This window comes from Mauremys mutica, chromosome 3, assembly GCF_020497125.1.
Source record: "Mauremys mutica isolate MM-2020 ecotype Southern chromosome 3, ASM2049712v1, whole genome shotgun sequence".
In the NCBI taxonomy this organism is placed as follows: Eukaryota; Metazoa; Chordata; order Testudines; family Geoemydidae; genus Mauremys; species Mauremys mutica.
The window spans coordinates 119,175,093-119,195,846 of NC_059074.1; the positions used below are offsets into that span (position 1 = coordinate 119,175,093).

General features: G+C 40.1%; 1 protein-coding gene across 4 annotated transcripts in view; it reads right to left on the minus strand.

The window, feature by feature from the left end:
- SERAC1 (serine active site containing 1) overlaps positions 1–20,754 on the minus strand; it is a 60,717-nt gene that overhangs the window by 21,391 nt on the left and 18,572 nt on the right. For all 4 annotated transcript variants that reach the window (XM_045010194.1, XM_045010193.1, XM_045010196.1 and 1 more), the window contains exons 5-8: positions 19,874–19,963; positions 18,688–18,816; positions 10,795–10,916; positions 167–295 (exon numbers count right to left, since the gene is read on the minus strand). In XM_045010194.1, the coding sequence (XP_044866129.1) occupies positions 167–295; positions 10,795–10,916; positions 18,688–18,816; positions 19,874–19,963 (470 nt within the window). The remainder of the gene's footprint in view (positions 1–166; positions 296–10,794; positions 10,917–18,687; positions 18,817–19,873; positions 19,964–20,754) is intronic.

Below are 20,754 nucleotides of genomic sequence, written 5' to 3' on the forward strand. Positions count from 1 at the left end.
CACAAAGAGTCTCAGTCCTAGTGGAGCAGGAGCAGCATGGGGTGTGGAAAGGGAAGCTTCACCCACTCTAACATTATAAAATTAATAAATTATACCTTAAATAAATAAATATTTTTAAAAAAGAGAGAACGTTCTATATAATTCCATCCTGGAGTTCAGCGCTCACCCTTTGTGCAGCTAGAGTCTGACTGCTTTCTCTTAAAGCCAGAGATGTGAAGTACTGGACACATTGCTCAAGGTCAGTCTGAGGTAAAGATACCAATAACAATCGGAGCTCATCTTCTATAGCATAATCCTATAACAAAAGAACACAAATACTCATTAACACTCTCCAAAGGAACACAGCAGGAAATTATGTGAAAGCAAACAAAGATTTCGAACAACAGAAATTGTTACATGAAGTAATGCTTTAAACTAAAAGGCCTGGTTTGAATGCTCTGCAACCTAAGCTAATGTTTCTGAAGTACTTTGAAGATGTAGAGCCCTATCAAAATGACAGGTTATTATTATTGGTGAGCAAATTTTTCAATGAAAGTCAGCTTTAAATTTCTAGGTTTAGGACTTATTTTATTTCAGTGAGGTCTGGAAGAATAAAAATGTGGGTCCTATTGGCCTGTGTTACAGAAATGAAACGGAGCTTAGAGCAGGAAAGCACCAGGGTATACAACAAGAAAGCTTGAAACTTGGCCCTCAATTGCATGATAATCACCACAAAAATAACGGTGCAGATTAAGACTATATGGTTTCATCAGCCAACTACAAAAATAATAGCATGATTAAGAAATTAAGTGATGGCATTAAAGAGAGAAATCAAATAGTTAACATTTGTATATTTCTTTATCTTTGAAGTACTTATACAAATATTCATTAAGAAATCCACAAAACACCCTTGTCAAGTAGGTAGGGATGGGAAAACAGGTACAGTGAGGTTAAGTCATTTGCCTAAGGCCACATACTAAGGATCAGAAGAAATGCAAGCTAATGGTCAGAATACAATTTCTGGAGCTAGTGACTCGTGAGTTCGAACCCTCCTTCTGATACTGCCTCCATCTGCAGTCTTGGGTCTTGGGCAATTCTAACCTAGTCTGGCTTATTTTCCTCATAAATGAAATGGAGAGAAGGAAAAATTACCTAACAGTAAATCAGCATCTCTGAACATATCGTTTGATTTGATTCCCTTTCTTGGATCCTGTGCTTCTGGAGGTAGACATGGGGGAACTTTCCTTGCTTTCAAATGATTTTGATCCTTTATGGCACTGGTAGATGGATATGCACAAACCAACAGTTGCCGCTGGAATGTTTTACTTCAATTCCTCAATGAGTAGGATGCAAAGAGCTCCCTAATCTCTATATACTGATATCCACTATATCAGTTACCCAGTGATTATACAGCTGGAATAGTAAAAATATACATATCTGTACTCCAGTATGCCTCAAGCCTGAGAGGTTCAATTGTTTGGAAATAGTTAGACCCATGGTCATATCCATGTTGGACTGATTTAATCAAAGTAAATTGAAGTCCAAGGTGGATAAAAATAAATTATTATTTTTTAAAAAAAATAAAAAACATGGATTTTTTTTATAAAATTATTTTTGAGGAAAATACCTATCTAAAGATAGTTTTAACTAAGATACATTATAGCTCTAAGATATCTCATAATGGAATAGGGACTATAAATTCTAATTCTATAGTATGAGACAATATATTCATGTAATGTTTAAGAAAAGCTTTGTAAATGAGTTCCAATCATTCATGGATTGGGGATCCAGGGGCTTCTGTATAGATTATTTAGGTTAATCTTTCTATCTACCCAATGGGACTCAGTGCTCAGTCTAGAAGATACCATCAGAGATGCTTAGTTTTGCAGTTCTCAAACTGTGGATTTGTGTCTCCAGAGATAACATGCTTATTAAAAGCAAAAATGTTTTTAAACAAATAAATAAATAATATATAGAGGTGAGAAATAACAGACCTCAACCCTATTGTCCCTCTGCAAATTTGTGTACACAGAGTCAATCCCTTACCTCTCTCTAAAAGTGTGAAGTTTCAAAAAGTTAAATGAATAGAAGATTGTTGGGGGCGGAATAGATCTGGACAAGGAGAAGAAGTCTGGAGATAAATGTGAGAAGGGAGGGACAGGCAGTAGTAACAAAAGTGAAACTGTTTGAGTAGCATATTCCAGAAGTCTTGAGGTCTTTCTGAGTGTAGCTTTCATTGATTTGAGATCTACCATACCATTCCCTCACTAGATGGGAAAACCTATAATCACAGCGGACCGTAGCAGAGACCCAGTTTAGGAATATATGTTTGCTGATGATGTTTTAAAGAAAGTCACACCAATGAACTGGTGGAAGTCACTTAAGCACTTGGATTCAGAGACTGTTGAAGTGATAATCTCACTTTTAACAGCAGTAGCTTCTTCTGCCAGTGTAGAAAGAATGTTTTCTTCCCTTGGACTAATTCATTCCAAATTGAGAAATCGTTTGGGACCTGAAAAAGCAGGAAAGCTTGTTTTTCTTTTCCAGATTATGAACAAACAGGAAAATGAAGTTGAAGACGACTGAGTTAGCTGCAGAAGACAATATTAATATTAAGTTTCTCATGTTGACCTGGCTGACATAGTCAATTTAATTTTTGTTTAAAAAAAAAACTGTAGGAACGTTACACTTCTTAAACACTAAGGGGGTAGGAATGCCGCCCCCGGATTTAGAGCGGCTGAAGTGGTTCCCACACCCCCACACTTCCGGTCAGGAGACTCACTGATAAAGCGCCGACCAGGTGCATAACACTGGAGTACGCAGGGCATAAAGCACCAATCAGGAGAGGGGGCGAGACGCTGGCTTGTGTTAGTACATGCGTATAATAGGATGATTTATGTAACCAACTATAATAAATAGACGTGGACAGCCCCGTTGGGGCGGCTCCACGGGAACAGACTGACGGACTTGGCTTCATTCATTGCTACATCTGGTGACCCCGACGTGATTCCCCCTGCTCACCGGCTGGAATAGCCTCCGATGCATCGACCCTCGCTGAATAGCCCCGTTCCGTGAGTATGGGGGGTAAATTGTCAGCTCCGCAGAAGGTTCATGCGAAAGAGCTGCAGGCTATTATACGACAGACTGGCAGGCCAGTTTCCCTGGGTCAGTTAGAAAAGCTATTAATTGAAATCAATCGCCAATGTCCTTGGTACCCGGATCACGGGTCACTGTCAGTAGATGATTGGATAAAGATAGGGGCCACACTGCACGCGGAGCCTAGAGCCGCGGTGCAGTGGCTCCTGCTTTGGCAGCGATGTACGGAGGCTCTGGATTCAATCAGGGTTGGAGCGTCATCCAGGGCTATCCTTCTCGCCCCCGCGCCTTCGGCCCCCCCTCCTTACCCTCGGATCTTGCCCTCTAAGCCGCCTGTGGCGGTACCCGAGTGCCATGATGCATGTCCGGGTACGGATGGCTCTTCACAGCCGAATTATCGGCTGTCCCCTTTTCAGGCAATGTTACAGAGGGAGAAGGAGGAGGGAGGACAGAGCTCCGAAGAGATAAGGGAGTTATTGGCTGCGTTCCCAGTGACACATTGCCCTGGCAACGCAGAGGGGGTGGCTGAAGGGGAGATCACAGCCCTCCCCTATCCTGTTCTCCGAGAGGCGAGACGAGCAGTTACTGAGTCTGGATTGAACTCCACCTTTACCCGAGGCATGTTAGAAGGGATTGCAAACGGATATAGCATGCTCCCCCAAGATTGGAAGGATCCTTGTAGGATGCTTTTAAGCCCCGCGCAGTATGTTATTTGGGATAGTGAATTTCAACAGGAAGCATTACAACAGAGGCAGGCATTGGGGGAGGCCTATACTCCCGAGCAATTGTATGGAGCAGGACAGTTCGCCGCTATACGAGAGCAGGTAAATGATCCTGATGCCCAGAGGGAATTAATGAGGAAGCTCGCTTATCGGTATCCCCCTTGAGGGACTGGCAGATACTGGAGCTGACGTTACAGTCATCTCCGCTCGGCAGTAGCCGTCCACCTGGGACAAATCCTAAGTGCCAGCCATTTGGGGAGTGGGCGGATTGCAGGCTGCTCAACAAAGCACCCGATGGATTGCTATGACTCCGCGAGAAGGGGGAAAGGAGATTCTCCTTAAGCCCTATATTCATGGATATTGCTGTATCCCTATGGGGAAGAGACTTGTTAAGCAAATTTGGGTTTACATCTTACCATTCATGACTGAGGCCAGTGCTGTTAGTGCCTGGCCCAGTTTTGCCGCTTGTGTTTGGGCATAGTTAAGCCCCCCTTTCTTTCGGCTGTTTGCCAAGTTTTAGTAGCTAGTGCTGTCCTTGACTGTGGTGGTTGTTTTTTTTTTCCTTCAGCCTTTTTCAGTTAACTCATTCTGTTCACATTTTACTATTCATGACTGAGTTTATTGCCCTTCCCCTTGTATGGTTAACCAGTACCCCTGTGTGGGTGGAATAGTGGCCACTGCCCCAGGAGAAGTTTTTTGCATTGTATCACTTACGTGAGGAACAATACCAGGCGGGCCATGTGGAAAAATCCACTAGCCCCTGGAATTCGCCGGTTTTTGTTATCAAGTAAAAATTTGGTAAATGGCGTATGCTCCATGATTTTAGAGCGATTAATGCCTGCATTTAACCCATGGGACCCCTGCAGTGTGGAACCCCAAATCCCAATTTTATTTTATATGATTATTAGCTTATGATAATAGGTTTTAAAGATTTTTTTTTTTAATGATTTTTCCTTGTTTTAAAGATAGGGAGCTTATTTTCCCCGGGGAGGTGGTGGTGGTTTTTATTTAATTTTTTGGACCCCTGCCCCCAGGCACTATGGGGCTGATTCTCCCTCGTTCCCATGCCGGGAAATATGGCATTTAGATGGTCCCCGGGGTAATGGATAGTGATTATATGGGAAGAATTTATGTTCAGATTTGTTCTCTTATGCCAAAATAGTTGCACCAAGGGGACTCTTGGGCCCAGATGGTGGCCCTTCCCTTTTTGGTTAATATATTTTGCTATTGCCTGGCCGAGTCCTGCCGTTTTCATTGCAGCTTTTATTGGCTGTTCGCCAAGTTCCCTTTCTTTTTGATTGTTCGCCAAGCCCTCCCTTTTTCTTGGCTGTTCGCCAAGTCTTAGTTGCGAAGCGGTGTCCTTGACTGGCCAGAGTTTTTTTTTTCTTTAATTTTTTCAGTTAATTCATTTTGTTCTTTTCGGATTCCATTGATATCATGCATTTTTTCATCAAAATGCTAAAATTTTTGTGAAGCATTTTAAGATCCCCCTGATTCAGGCCCAATGTATTGTTTAAACCTGTAATTATTGTGCAAGTTTTCTTTATTATCCCGAACTGGGTGTTAATCCCCGCGGCCTTTTATTTAACCAAATTTGGCAAATGGATGTCACGCTTTATCCCCCTTTTTTTTTTTCCTGGAAATATTTACATGTTACCATTGATATTTACTTTCATTACATTTGGGCCACCCCCCAACGGGGCGAACAGGCCAAACATGTAATTAATCATGTTCTTGCTGCGGTGGCCGTTATGGGCCGCCCCCGATAGATAAAAATCGATAATGGCCCCGCCTACATTTTTCACAGATTTGCGGATTTTTGCACGCAGTGGCAAATTAACCACGTTTTTGGTATTTTGTATAATTCCACGGGTCACGCCATTGTGGAATGAACCAATTGTATACTTAAAGAGTACCTGATAAAGCAAAATAAAACAGTGGGGGATGATGGGCCAACCATGGGAGCCAAGCAAAATTAATTAGCGATAGTATTGTTTACCCTAAATATTTTAAATATCTTTCAGAATTTTTCAGCCACTGAATAACATTTTAAGACGGAAACCCCGCTCCCACGCCCATCTGTCAAATATAGGCAGAGCCCAGACCCTAATTGGTATGGCCCCGTTCCATTGAGAATCTGGGGACGGGGGCATGCCGCTGTGCTTACTCCCACAGGTCCGTTGTGGGTCCCTGCCAAAAACATGCGACCGTGGCGCGATGATGTGGCATCAAAGCCTCAAGAACCCGATACCCAACTTTAATCTGAATCTAATCGAGACCTTTCCAGCATGCCGAGCCATGACGACGGCACCGAGGGTTATCTGGGGGCAGGTGAAGTGACTGGCGCAGCAGGCTCAGCAAACGCTGGAGAATAACAAGGCCAAGCCTACCCCCGAGAATTTTACTGCTGCTATCTTTGCTTGTTTGACCGTTAATTCTTTTATCATATTGTTGTGTTGTTTTTGTGTGTTACCAGCTAGGGCCGAACCCGAATTGTATAGCCGCATGTGTTATAATATATGGGCTTGATTTGCGGTCCTTGCCAATCAATTTTCCTTTTGTTTACAGCAGGCCCCTGAGATGCATGGCCTGTTGGGCACCTGCCTGGTCCCAGTATGTAAGGCACCAGGCGATGCTGCAGATGCATTGGGGATGTTAAATTTTATGAATGCCACCGAGATTTAATATTCTTTTATGAGCCTATGGGGCCAAGCCACTTATGTGAAACCTGCAAGTGCCTTGTTTTTTTTTACCCCATGGGTAGCCAATTACGCCAATTTGACCTGTGCACGGATGGTTAATTGCAGACGTCACAAGCCCCCAAAAGGATGTTTGCGGGTGGGTACCCCAGGATGGAATTGTACACACTTTCATAATGTGTCCAGCAATTACGGGCACATCATGTTACCAGAGGGTTGGTTTTTTACGTGTGGTCAGAGGACCTTTAATTATATTCCGGCCAATATTTCAGAAGCTCAATGCTGCTTAAGCAGGCTCACATTGATACTCCCCACAAGGTCAATGTTGACTGGCTCCCAAATTAATGAGACCCGCACCCGATGCCGGCGAAGCTTAACCCCCATGAGATCAGGATGTAATGCCAATGTCAGCCTTTTTAGTTGGGCTGAGTACATTTTTTGGCTGCCATCCATGGGATGGGTTTGAATTGTTTTGTAATATGCTTTGATTGTTATCGCCTGCTTGATTGGTTTTTGTTGCTTAGCTCAGTGTATTCCTAATATAATTGGGATGTGCTTTACACCCTGTCAGCGCAAACCCCTGCCTACATTCCAAGCCGTCATGTATGCCCATAGAATCATGAAACATGCGGATCAGGCACGGATCGACAAAACAGAAAAGGAGGGGATGTAGGAACGTTACACTTCTTAAACACTAAGGGGGTAGGAATGCCGCCCCCGGATTTAGAGCGGCTGAAGTGGTTCCCACACCCCCACACTTCCGGTCAGGAGACTCACTGATAAAGCGCCGACCAGGTGCATAACACTGGAGTACGCAGGGCATAAAGCACCAATCAGGAGAGGGGGCGAGACGCTGGCTTGTGTTAGTACATGCGTATAATAGGATGATTTATGTAACCAACTATAATAAATAGACGTGGACAGCCCCGTTGGGGCGGCTCCACGGGAACAGACTGACGGGCTTGGCTTCATTCATTGCTACAAAAACTATTTTAGTTAAAAACAGTTTTAACAAAAACAAACCTGATTTTCAAAAACTGGAATGTTTAGCTAAATTCAAAAATTCATATGCTTGTTTTGTTAAAATCTTATATGTTTGCTGTTGAACAAAAAAATCCAGAATACATAACGTTGTTGTTTTAGTTAAATAAAACAATTTAAATGTCTGTCTGGTGATGTTCTCCTCCTAATACAGCATGGCAAGAAAATCCTCCAAATATTAATGATTAACCTGTTGAATTGGAGATAGTTCAGCTCCCAGTGACTTCATAAATATCTGCTTCAATTACCTTTGGGAAATGAAATAACCAATCATTCATTTTCTGACATAGCTGTAAAACTAATCTGAAAAGTTTTCAAAATAAATCACTTTAAAAATGTAGTGTGTACCTTCTAAAAATGAAAACTACATCTATCTCTGAGTTGTGAAGAATATGTATTAAGGTTATAACAACAAACATGAATGCACTTTTATGTAGAAATCCATGATTAAATCGAGTCTTCCTGACTAGTTATTTATTTAAATCAAATCCACCCTGTTCAAGTCACTGATTTTAATCATGATTTAAATCAGCAAGCAAGAAACCTTGATTTAAATAACTGATTTAAATTGTGTTGTGCATGTGTACTTTAGTTATTTTCTAAACAAAGGTTAATTCTCGTTAGTTGGTAACATTAAAACATATTGATTGATAGAATCTACGGATTAATTTGTAACTAAATATAGCCTTTATACTAAATTTGCTGTGTCTTTTTGCTAATCAGGGTACACCAGATCTATACATATGTATTTAAGCAATTACATAGCTTAACTTACATTTAATTCAGATTCTTATGGTCTCCCTTTTTTATTACATTAGAAAATCTTGAGTGATGCATTTCTTATTTACTAGATAATTAATTTTTTACTTGTGATTTGTGTCAAAATCTATTTGAATGGAAATTCAAATTCAATTAAAAATGCACAAAAGCAGCACTGTACATTTGTTTTATTAAATAAAGCTACCTTAAAAGTACTGAATAAATGAGAAAGTTCTTTTCAAATCATGATCCGCATTTAAAGCTAACTGATTTATTAAACAAAGGACGTATTAACTGCAGTTTATGAATTGAACTGATTGTTTCTGGCCACCATGTTCAGGTTTGCAGTGCCTCTGCATCTCACTGTGATTTCCCCAGAAGGTCTGACCAGGGTCTAGCACCTGTGATTAGCCTTTCTCCAGGGGCTACAACAATGTATACCAATTACCAGCCAGCCTTCACAAAGCAAAATACATTTATTCTTAGGGTAAAGCATTACAGAGGCAACATATGAAAAACAATAAACATTCCTATATGCATGCTAAAAGTTACCAGATGTCACCCATCAGTTTCATGGGGCCCTAGCTGCCCAAAGTCTTTCCAGACCTTTCACAAGGGTTGGGCCTAGGGTGATCAGACAGCAAATGTGAAAAATTGGGACGGGGGTGGGGGGTAATAGGTGCCTATATAAGACAAAGTCTCAAATATCGGGACTGTCCCTATAAAACTGGGACATCTGGTCACCCTAGTTGGGCCCCAACTTGGACAGAAGGTCCTGTCCATTTCCCAAATCAAAAGAAGGCCCTGTGTTGATTTAAACCCACCCTTTTTATACCAAAAGCCCTTTGTTTGTTTGTTGGTCTCTGGAAAATCCATTTAGAGCCAGTATATGCAAGTCACCCCAGCAGGCAGTACATCTCTGGAGTTGTTTGCAGTTTCAGGGACTAGCCTTAATCACCCCCCGCTGTTTTTAGTTCTTGTAGGGGCTGTGGTAATCCTCCTCTACCTACCCTCCCCGACCCAAGCTGCCCACAATCCCTGGCCCACAATGACACATATTACATAAGCCATTCATAAATGAAATACAATAGGGTCTCTTAAAAATAGTGCATGCAGCTGCAATCAGTCAAACTGAAGTAGCTGAATAAATTGAAATGAAAAAAATATTCTCTCTACACTTGCAGAAGAGGCTACTGCTGTTAAAAGATGGTTTATCACCTCAACAAACTCTGGTTCCAAGTGCTTAGCCAGGACCTTCCCTTAGTCCAGTGGTCTGACTTTCTTTAAAATTTGACAGCAAACATGTATTGCTTTAAATTATTTTAACAGATTATAAGAGGTTTAGACCTCAATACAGATTTAAAATTAACTTTGAAATTGGCAATGTTTTTTAAATGAAACTGTATTTAACTTTTAAAAATCTGATTTAAATAAAAATCCATTTTTTTATTTTTTAAAAATTCAATTTTTATTCACACTGGTCATATCACATTTCAAGAGTGATAAACCTGACAGTGCAAAGCTACAGAACATCACTGCTACATGCCATATCTAATTTTGCAAGTCTTGAGGCTTAGAATGGACGTGCCGCCCATGATAAGGATTCATTTTATTAGATTTACAAAAATCCTCTACAGGTGCCCAGCCCTGGGCCCATTCCATATATTAAATACAGAATACAATATACAAGGACTGCTCAACCCACCTTGACATATAAATAAATACCAACTAGTTAATATAAGAATAAAATAAAAACAAACCCCTCCAGCCCTGAGTTAAGCCCTACTCAAATGCCTGGGAAGAAGATGGCTTTGCAGCATGCCCAAGTGGTTAACCAATCCAGGCTGAAGAAGCTCATTTTTGGTAAGAGCAGCAGGGAAGGAACAGGTGGGAGAACTGCATCTAAAGCGCCCCGAGGATCTGTAAAATCTGCCTGGCTTGGGAAGTTAAGATGTGACCTGAGATTGTTCTGAATGTGAAATGTTTGCTTAGCTCATTATTTCCCTGACTCTTACTGATTGCATTGACATGCAGTGCATTTCATCAACCTACACTCTAACTTAATGAAGGTTCTGGTGCAAGATTTAGTCCTGGTCCACACTACAAAGTTGTGTTGGTATAACTATGTCGCTCAGGAGTGTGGAAACAGTTATACTGACCTAACTACCGGTCTAGACAGAGCTATGTCAACAGGAGGGCATCTCTGTCAACATAGCTACCACCACACAGGGAGGTGGAGTAACTAGGCAGATGAGAGAAATTATCCTGTCAGCAGAGGTAGCATCTTCACTAAGTGCTACAGGGGCACAGCTGCAGAGCTGGAAGTGCAGACAAGCCCTTAATTGTGCTATGCTACAAGTGCTGGGGGTGGGGAGCTGGGGCAGGCGGAATGGCAATAATAAAATTAGGAGTAGTCCAGCTCACCTCAAAACACTGCTGTGACTTTTGTCACCAAAAGTGACTAGATTCAACTAATACTCACAATTTCATTTACTTACATCTTTTACTTTTGGTAAGGGAGGTGGTGGCAAAAAAAACCGAAGATCAATATCCTTGGATCGGGCCAAACCAATCACAGTCCTCTGATCACAGGCTTGGGCAACCGTCCTATATTGATAATCTGTAGTAAGAGAACGTAGATGTTATGGCCAAAACTAGCCTTGAATATTTCAATTAATTTTAGTTGTGATTTCCATAGTACTTTGTAAATATGAATACAAATAGAACAATAGTACTGCAGTCCATGTTACTAAGACGAGTTTTCCATGATTCTGTAGTCACAAACTCTAAAGTGAAAAAATAAATTGGTTGTCAGATCAACACAAAATGAAAATGATATTTTAACTGCAGGTATTAATCCTTTCAGGCCAAAATGTGACACTGTAATATAGAATTTCAGACACTAGCCAATCATATTTGATAGCAAGTGTTTAGAGTTAGTGCTTTGAAAGGAAAACAAAAATCACAAACCAAGGCTATTCTTGCACTCAGGCCTATGGTCTTGGTTCAGACAAAACTTTGAAATTTGAAAGATTTTTGAATAGTGTTATGCTACACATAATATTTTAGAAATAAAGCACCTTAGACCCTGATAATGCAAAGATTTCCACACAAAAAATGACATTTAATTTAACTTATTTAAAGTGGCAAAGTCAAGCACCCAAAAGTTAGGAAATGCCAGAATTAAAGTAGTCTATGCAACCTTCAGAATGTGTATGCATTATGATACTGTTTTTAATTACATAATCACATACTATTTTTTCCATAGGACCCCCGCCTCATTCAGTGCACAGACAGTGCTCACTTAATGAGCAGCTATTCAATATTTTGTTTTATCCTCATTGTTCAATGTATGGTCCCAGGCCTTGTTTACTGCACTCTGGTCAAACACTGTTCAGAAGACAGAATTATTAATTTCCTTATGAAGTTTTCTATGACACTTATCATTATACTATCTGAGTACTTCACATACATTAAATCTAGCATCAAAAACTGCTGGGAAGTAAGGGAATATTGCCTCCAATTTATAGAAGGGGCGTTGGGCACAGGGAAATAAAGATCAAAAGTATCCACTAATTTTAGGTGCCCAATATAAAACACTTAGGATCTGATTTTTTCAGATTATTCAGCATTACATAATTACTAAATATGTTCAAAGCACAGCACTCATTGACTTCAGTGGCAGCTCTGAGCACTCAGCACTTCTGCAAATCAGACCATAAGGTCTCAAATCAGGCACCCAGAATATGAGGAACACTCAGTCAATGACCACCTGTGAAACATTTGGTTTAAACCACTTGCCTAGCATCACGTAGGCACTCTGTAACATGGGAATTCGTTAGGGCAGCATTCAACTGCCTTTACCATGAAACAGTCCTCTCTCTTCCTGTAATCCTCTACCTCATTCACTAAACTACAGCATTTCTTTTAGAAAACATCCAGTCAAAGCCAGTTAACAAGATGATGGCTTAATCCAGCTCTCTGCAATAGAGGGGGATAAAATCAAAGCAATTTAAGAAGATTAAAAAAAAAAACCTGAACCCACAGATCTGTGCCCTAAATATGAATAACCATCCTTGGACCAGTTTTAGAAAGAAAATAAAATGCTGAAGAGAGCTGCCAGACCCCAGTCCCAGAAAGCAGCCTCTGGGGGAGAAAATCCAGCAACAAAATCAAGTGCCATCATCCTGCAGAATATATTAGAAATGACTCCGCAAGATTGAAGATGTTGAACTAGACCCTCATTATTTTGTGAGGAAAAAGTGAGTGAGTGCAATGAGATTTTTTTTTTAATTAATTAAAACTGTGCTAGTGTGGCTGGGGGCGGAAGCAAGACAGTTGCCATTTTGGAAAGGACAGACAAGCAAAAGGGAAGTGTGGCAGCAGCCATGTTGAGAGAGTTCGAACAATCAAGGAGGAAAGACAAGAAGATTTAGATATCTGGGAAAGAAAAAATCCTGTAATACAAAGATAAAAATCCCCCAAAACAAAGATAGCCACAAGAGACAGTAACTGCCCTCCCTCAAATAAACTATGGAGGTGGTAGAGAAGCACCAGTCACTAAGGCTGAACTGAAGGACATGCTGTCAGATATCAAAAAGATGAATAAGGAGTTGAGGGGAAAGTTCCAGGCTTACATTAAGGATACAAAAAAATGAAACTGAGATGAAAGGGAAAATATTAGATGCTCATTTAATCCTGTTTTCGCAACTAGACAACATTACTAATCTAGATGAAAAAATCCAAATAATTGAAAAAAGAGAAAAAAAGACAGAATTAAAGTTGTAGGACATGGAGAACTGAGAATGCAAGAATAATATAAGGATAAAAGTTATTCTAGAGGAAACTGAAGTGAGAAACCTGCTGGACACGTTGGACGATATTTTCCATTACATATTAAAGCTGAGCAATAAAGATTGCATTCATACTGAGAGGGTTCACAAATCCCTATTCCCCAGGTCCCCTGTAGGCACCAGACCAAAAGATGTGATTCTCTATCTACACTACTATTAAGAAAAGGATAAAACACTGAGTGCAATGAGGGAGAGAGCTGAACCACTGATGTTCCTTAACCAGCCATGACCCTAAAAACATCCCTATGTGAGAAGGCAAGGGGCTTCCTGGTATCTTACTAGTGAGTTTCAGCCGGCCTGACCAGTTCAATGGATCCAAACTCACTACTGTTATAATCTGTATCTAAAAGGTGTCATGTAATACATCATTGGAAAACTAACAACTGACTGATCATTAATATTTTTGTGTCATGTATGTAAGGCCAACCCACAATGTAGATATGCTGAAATTATAACTAAAATATGTTTAAACCAGTCATGTCAAGCAAATTGATAACAGGTTTTATCCAGACAAAGGAAAGAGGCCAACACCACAAACAAGGTATAAACACTGATAACCTAGTGCCAGCCCTGTAACTAAGTAACCCATCAAATGAGAAAGAAGCCTTTTGTAATACAAATGAAGAACTTTAACAGGAAAGTGCTAATTCCTGCACATGGAAAGTAAATGGTGATTGTGTTGCGAGATCAAAGACTTTGGTAAGTGCATTCGTCCCCCTCACCACCGTGAAGAAGGAATCTGGATGGGAACTCTTGCTGTCAGTTTCATTTCTGTGAGAAGAAGCAAGAAATATGGACAAAAGGAAAAATTCTTCATTTATGGGCTTTTTGGATTTTAACAAGGCAAACAAGGAGGCAGAGATCCCCCGAGTTATTCTGGGTAACCGTGAAAAAATTTTGGGAAACTGGCAGAACACTACATCTCTGCTACCTTTTGAAATTATAGACTATGATTCACCTGTACATATATTTGTATCTGCTTTAACCTATTAATAACTCATTTCTTTTTCTTAGTTAATAAAACTTTAGTTAGTTTACTACAGAACTAGTTATCAGCAGTGTCTCCAGTGCAAGATCTGGGACGCAAATCGACCTGCATAAGCAACAGGTCTCTTGGGATTGGGTGTAACCTGAATATTTTATGATTTTTGGTGTAAGTGACCAATTATCACATAGTCCATCTTGTCTGCATGGCAAAATAGACTGGAGTGTTTAAGGGGACTGTCTGTGACTCCATTATATGACTATTGCAATATCTTGGGAGTTCAGCTCCCCACTCCTCAGCCTACCTCCAGGCGCTTCCCGCCGCCAGGGAGCGGGGAGGAGTGGGGAGTCGCGCATTCAGGAGAAGAGGAGAAGAGGTGGGACAGGGATGGGGATTTGGGGAAAGGGTTGGAATAGGGGCAGGGAGGGAGCAGAGTTGGGGTGGGGACTTTGGGGAAGGGGTTGGAAGAGGCGGGGCAGGGGCAAAGCCTCATGGAAAGGATGGAGTGGGTGTGGGGCCAGGGGCAGGGGGCTTTTGTATCTTTTTATGAAAAGGTGTCAGTGATGTGGCCCTCGGGCCAATGTACTAGTCTTCATGTGGCCCTCGTGGTGATTTGAGGTTGAGATCCCTGGGTTAGTGAAATCTAATTATAGAACACAGTGGGACCAGTTTGGAGTGTCTGCTCTGCTTTTGACAGTCTACCCTGAGGTAGATACTTACAGTTGTGAGCCATTCCAGACAGCATGACACCAGACATGCACAAATTCAACAGGCTATTCAGTCGTATCAGAGGTTGCAGGGAGAGATCATTTGCATTGTAAAATCCAAGGTCCTACAAGAAGTCTGATGCAACAGTGATCTGAACGAAAATCTCTCAAGTCCCAGGCTAGTGTCCCAACTACCACAACATCCTTCCTCATTATCACTCAAAGGTATATTGTTTACTTTTCATATTGAGATGAAAGCAGCATGACACTGGCTTTGACACACTGGGCTCAATCTCCACTTCTTGCAATAGCCACTTATGGCTGCCATGTCTTGGTTCAGGTTGTCCTCAACCTTTCTGAAGTTTCTGTTTCTTGAAGGCAGGCAGAGATTGGAGGATTTTCAATGTTCAAAAGAGTTGTGGCAAGAACAGATTCCCGAGTGTGTATGTTCTTCTGGATCTTCCAAGAGCTCAATTTATTTTCCAGGATTGCTTGTAATTTTCTGTTTCAAAGCATCTTTTCTGTAGACCTAACAACCCATCAAGGTAATATCTTTGATATCAGTATCATCATGCTTTCATCTCAATCACACTAATGCTTCACGAGAACTCATCATCTTCTTGAATGGAGAACGATTAGCACAATATTCAAAGCCAGTATATCTAGGAGTAAGTTTAACTTGCACACTTGCCTATAAGGACCACCTCACCAAGGTAGCTCAGAAGATTAAGAGCAGAAAGGGCCTTTTATATAAACTTGCAAGCACAACTTGCGGTGCTAATGTGCAGACACTGCACAGCTCAGTGTTAGCTCTCTACTACTCCGATGGAGAATACTGTGCTTCTGAGTGGTTAAACCCTCCCCACACAAAGCTAGCTGATGTACAACTAAATCAAATGATAAGAATAATAACAGGACTATGAGACTAAAACACCGATTGGTTACCAGTCCTTTCTAATATCCTGCCTCCTAACATCAAGTGTTATAGAGCAGCAAAGAATTTCCTTGACAAAACCCTGGAGATACCACAACTGCCAATTTTCAAAGATATATAGGAGGCGCCTTGCCACTGTCTCATTAGTAGAAGACTAATCTGGACTATGTTACTGACCATGTCCATGGTTGTCATACTGTGGTGAGCAAAATGAGAACATGCTTTTCCCTCTGTAAGAAACTCCTTCCTCATCACTCAGCTTGATGAGAGTCTGCCTGGATTTGAGCTGCCATGCCACGCCACCTCTGTTGCAAGCTCAACCATTTCAGCTGTGGGCTGGTGAGGTATGTGGCAAATGACTACACCAAGAGACTCAGAGACAGCCCTCTGTGTAGTTGCGGATGCACGCCTACTGAATGATTGCTGTCTTGTGATGGTCTATCAGGAGGACTTTCCAGACTCATACTTCTGACCCCAAAGTTACTGAATGGCTAAAGTATGTGTGATGCTTACATAAGCCCTTTTGACATTTTTCTTTTTTCTGACATGCACCTGTTTTATTTCCAGACTTTGTATTTTGAACTTTTTTCCATCTTTATTGTACCACTTGTACATTTGCTAATATAACAATGTGCATATGTGAAAGTGACTCTTTATTTACTTACTTTTTTTTATTCTATTTTGTTTTCTAAACTTACCAAACATCTGTTTGTCATTCAGACACAGAACCACAAGTGAGGTTTGGCATTTTAACATTCAGCAATTTTTGAGTTATATATGTATAAATAAGGCTGTAAGAAAGTGGTGATTTTTGGTTCAAAAGTTGCAGCCACATTTTTTTAAAGTTATAATTTTGGTGCAGAGCTAAATTTGAGTGCACCAAGTTCCAGCGCCACTCACTCAAATTTGGCCAAGGCACTACTCTGTCATGACTGAGGGGAGGCTGGGCGAAATTTGAGTGATTGGCATTGCAACCTCATGAACAAGTGGCATTCCAAGTTAGCGCCTGGGGTCCCAACACTATTCAAATTTGTAGCAACTATCAAAAGTTACAGTATGTGTTAGAAGTTGTGGTTTCCACAACAAGACAATGGCTTGCAATTTTTGGACACTCTTACATATAAAAAGAATTCATGGGCAAGTATATTATATTCCCTGTTCACACAACTCAAAAACAGCTGAACAGATCTTCAAACTTTAAAAGTAAAGTTGATCTTTGGGCTCTGATCAGAAAGACAGTAACAGTTCCAAAAGAAAAATTTATGGGGAAAAAATTGAGTGAATGAAAACAAGGGATTAAGTCAAGATGCAATCTTAACGTTTTATTATTAAAAAATGCTAAAATAGAAATGAAAATAAAGTCACGTGACTCCGTGCATCCTTTGCTGAAATGCAACCATCTCTGGGACTATGCATGACAGCTCTACAGACTGGACACTTTAGTAACTGATTTTAAGTGCTGTTCCAGTCTTTCCTCAGTGGTATTATTTAGAATCCTTTTAAAGTGCATCTTCTACCCAGAGAGAAATGAATCAACAGGAGAAGATTGGAAAAGGACACTGCACTTAATATAAGATTTTAAGTAAAATGGCTATCCTACTTTATTTGATAAACTGTTCATAATCTCACTGTTTTGCATTCTCAGCTAATTAACTTTGCTTTGCGCTGTCAACCTAAGTGCTGAAAAAGAGATACCTGATTGGCCTGGAAGTCATAGGTTAGATTCTTCCCTGTACTTGAGCTTTGACATTGTAGCTGTATCTGTGGACCTGATAGAACTAAATGTACTAACAACATAAGCAAGTGTACGTTCCTCTAGTTCCCCAGCAAAAAATCAGAAAGCACATTTTCTCAGGAGTACTATATGCTGTACATGCACCTGATAATAGTATGACACTTCCCTTACTATCCCCCAATATATCCGGATGTACAAAAAACCTCAGAGCTCCCAAAATTCTACCACTAAGAGAAAGATTTTGGAGTGTAGAAGTGAAGGATAGAAGCATATGTTTTCGCACTGCTACCATGGCAAAGAATGTACTGATACCTGCCAAGCAATTCTACCACATTTGCCAGAAACTGAGCTCTGAAAAAATAAGGACAGGAACCCTGGGATTTTCTAAGTATAAACATACTGTAAAGAATCTAAATAACAAAACTGAGCTTTTATTCTGAAAAGGGTAAACACAAGACGCAGTAGCTCCTTTAACATAAAAGAATGTCAGCATTTATTATAAATAGCTGGAAGCTATAACTTATAATACAGGAACATGAAGCTAAATTGGCCTTAAAGAAAAGTTCTCTTAACTAAGTGTGGGGGAGGTTTCTACTTCTCTCTGAGCTCACACAGACATTAAAAAAATAAATACTTTAGGGTAGAATGAATGTTTTAGGATGATAATAGCATGAAAAATCTTTCACCTCCAGGCTGCCACATCAAGTCTAGACCAAACTGGTAGTAACCCATACTTGTTACTATCCAATAGCTTTTAAGTGGTCTTCATGAATTGTGTTTGATAGCCTCAGTCCTGTCCCTAGTGGACAAATGGACATCACCAAGCTGCCACAACAGGCGATCTTTTTGGCAGTCCCAACACAAAGGTCAAAGAACTAAAAGATACAGAAACTAAGCTACTTTCTCTTGTCTAGATGAGGTCAAGATTGAGGCACATTGGGGAAGCCTGCACTACAGTCACATGTGCTCTATCTGTTTTGTGCATATGGGTGCCTTTAATCAGCAATAAATTTAAATTTAAAGAAAAAAATTTGAAAACCATTTTCAAAAAGAATAATTGCCTTCTCCTTTGGCTACCAGCCCCTTTTCATGTTAGTATTTGCCAATGAACATAGAGCAGTTAAATGAGATCTCATCATGTTTCAAAGATTGGTTAGGTTGTCACAGCATACATTACCATGCCAGTGACTGTTCTCTGCCAGTTGCTGCACCGCCTGCAGTCGAACGATTCTGTCTTCTGATTGACTTCTCTTCAAGAGGACCCACAAGGCACGTTCATGATCTTCTGCAAACTTACTGAAATGTTCTTTACCAAAAAATCACATAAATATAATGTTAAAATTTATAAGTATTTTTCTTTCATAGTCACCTTAGTATTTTTGGTTGGTAAATAAGATTTCCTGGATTATTAATATGACTTAATAACCATTTATGGAGCAATCATTTAATAAGTGCTACAATATCAAAAAATTGGTAACAGACCAATAAAATGGAAGCAACATAATCTTCAGAAGACCATGGCCAAAATCCTGATCCTACTGAAATCAGTGGGAGTTTGTTTTCATTTAATTTAATAGGGCCAGGATTTCACCTCATCTTTTTATATTTTATATTTATATAGCGTCTTTAAACTGAGGATTTCAAAATGCTTTATTTATATTTAAGATCTGATCCTGTATAGTGCTTACCAACCATAACTGCCATTGGCTTCAGTGGGAGTTGGAGGTGATCAGCAACTCTTAAGGATCTGGGCCTTAATCTACTGAACCGTACTCACAACACTTCTGTGAGGTACATATTATATCCATTTAACAGATGGGTAAATGAGGGCAGATAGAAAGTTATTTGCCCAACATGCCATATCAAGCTGATGGCAGAATCAGGAATTGAACCTTTAAGTCCTGACACCAAGTCCTATGCTCTAACACACACACACACACCCCTACCTATTACAAAGAGGTTGCATTCCTTTCAATTTACACTAACAATAATCTTGCTGAAGAGTGTCACATACTCACACCTAGTTCCTAAAATGAAAAATCTTCCAGGACTTCTTCACCAAACAATGCTTTCAGCATCACAAAAGTTTTAAGCTTCAAATCTCTTCTGAAAGAGGACACAGAATTCTGTCCTAGCATGTGTCTAACATTTGTTATCAAAATATAATGCATATAACTTTCCTTTAAACACACTGTTTGTAATATTTCATGCCACTTTTACAAACATGTAGGAATATTATAACTACGAACTAGTATCAGATACATAAGAAAAATGTTTCTATTTTCTAAAGGTAACAGATTTGTACTTTTCTAAACATGAATATTAATCACAGACAAGCCAGCATTTCCACTTTTAATGCCTACCATCAAAAGGTCTCCGGAGAATTTTAGCTTCAGTTTCTAGTATTTTCCTCACTATTTTATGAAGTTCTTTTCTTGCCTTGTATGTGAGTCCTATAAAAATATTATAGGCTTATTCAAGGTTGATAAGAGAATTGTTGTAGTATTATCATAGAATCATAGAACATCAGGGTTGGAAGGGACCTCAGGAGGTCATCTAGTCCAACCCCCTGCTCACAGCAGGACCAATCCCCAGACAGATATTTGCCCCAATTCCTTAAGTGGCCCCCTCAAGGATTGAATTCACAACCCTGGGTTTAGCAGGCCAATTCTCAAACCACTGAGCTATGCCAAGGAACCAACAATCTTAAAGGTTTAAAAAAAAAAACTTCAAACAGTTACTATGGGAGAATATTGCACATTGCTCTCTTTTGTATTTTAGGTTATTCTCTTTACATAGGTGTGCTTCCCACTGACATCAAAAGAAAAATTAATGCACAGATAAATAGGACAAAAGACTGTCACTTTTTTTTATTTAAACTGGAGGAGTGGCTTAAGGTTTGAAATAATCAGTTCCCATGAAACCATAAATTCAAGTTACAGCAGAATTAAACTTAACTCTTTATCCTTTCAAAGTAGGCATTTTATTGTGTGTGGGTCTTTCAGATGAGGAGTTGAGGTCCTATTGTTTCTGCCTGTACATTAAAGACCCTCCAGCACTTTTCACAAAAGAAGGGATTTGTTACCAAAGCTTCTCTACACACTCACTGCCACGCTGAATGATTTGTGTTGTTTATTACCAACATCAAACCAAGAGCTGCTTGCATGTCAGTGTTGCTGTAACTAAAACATTTAGTTTTATATTCCCTTTAATACAGTAGGTCCATATTATTTTGCCTCTCGTA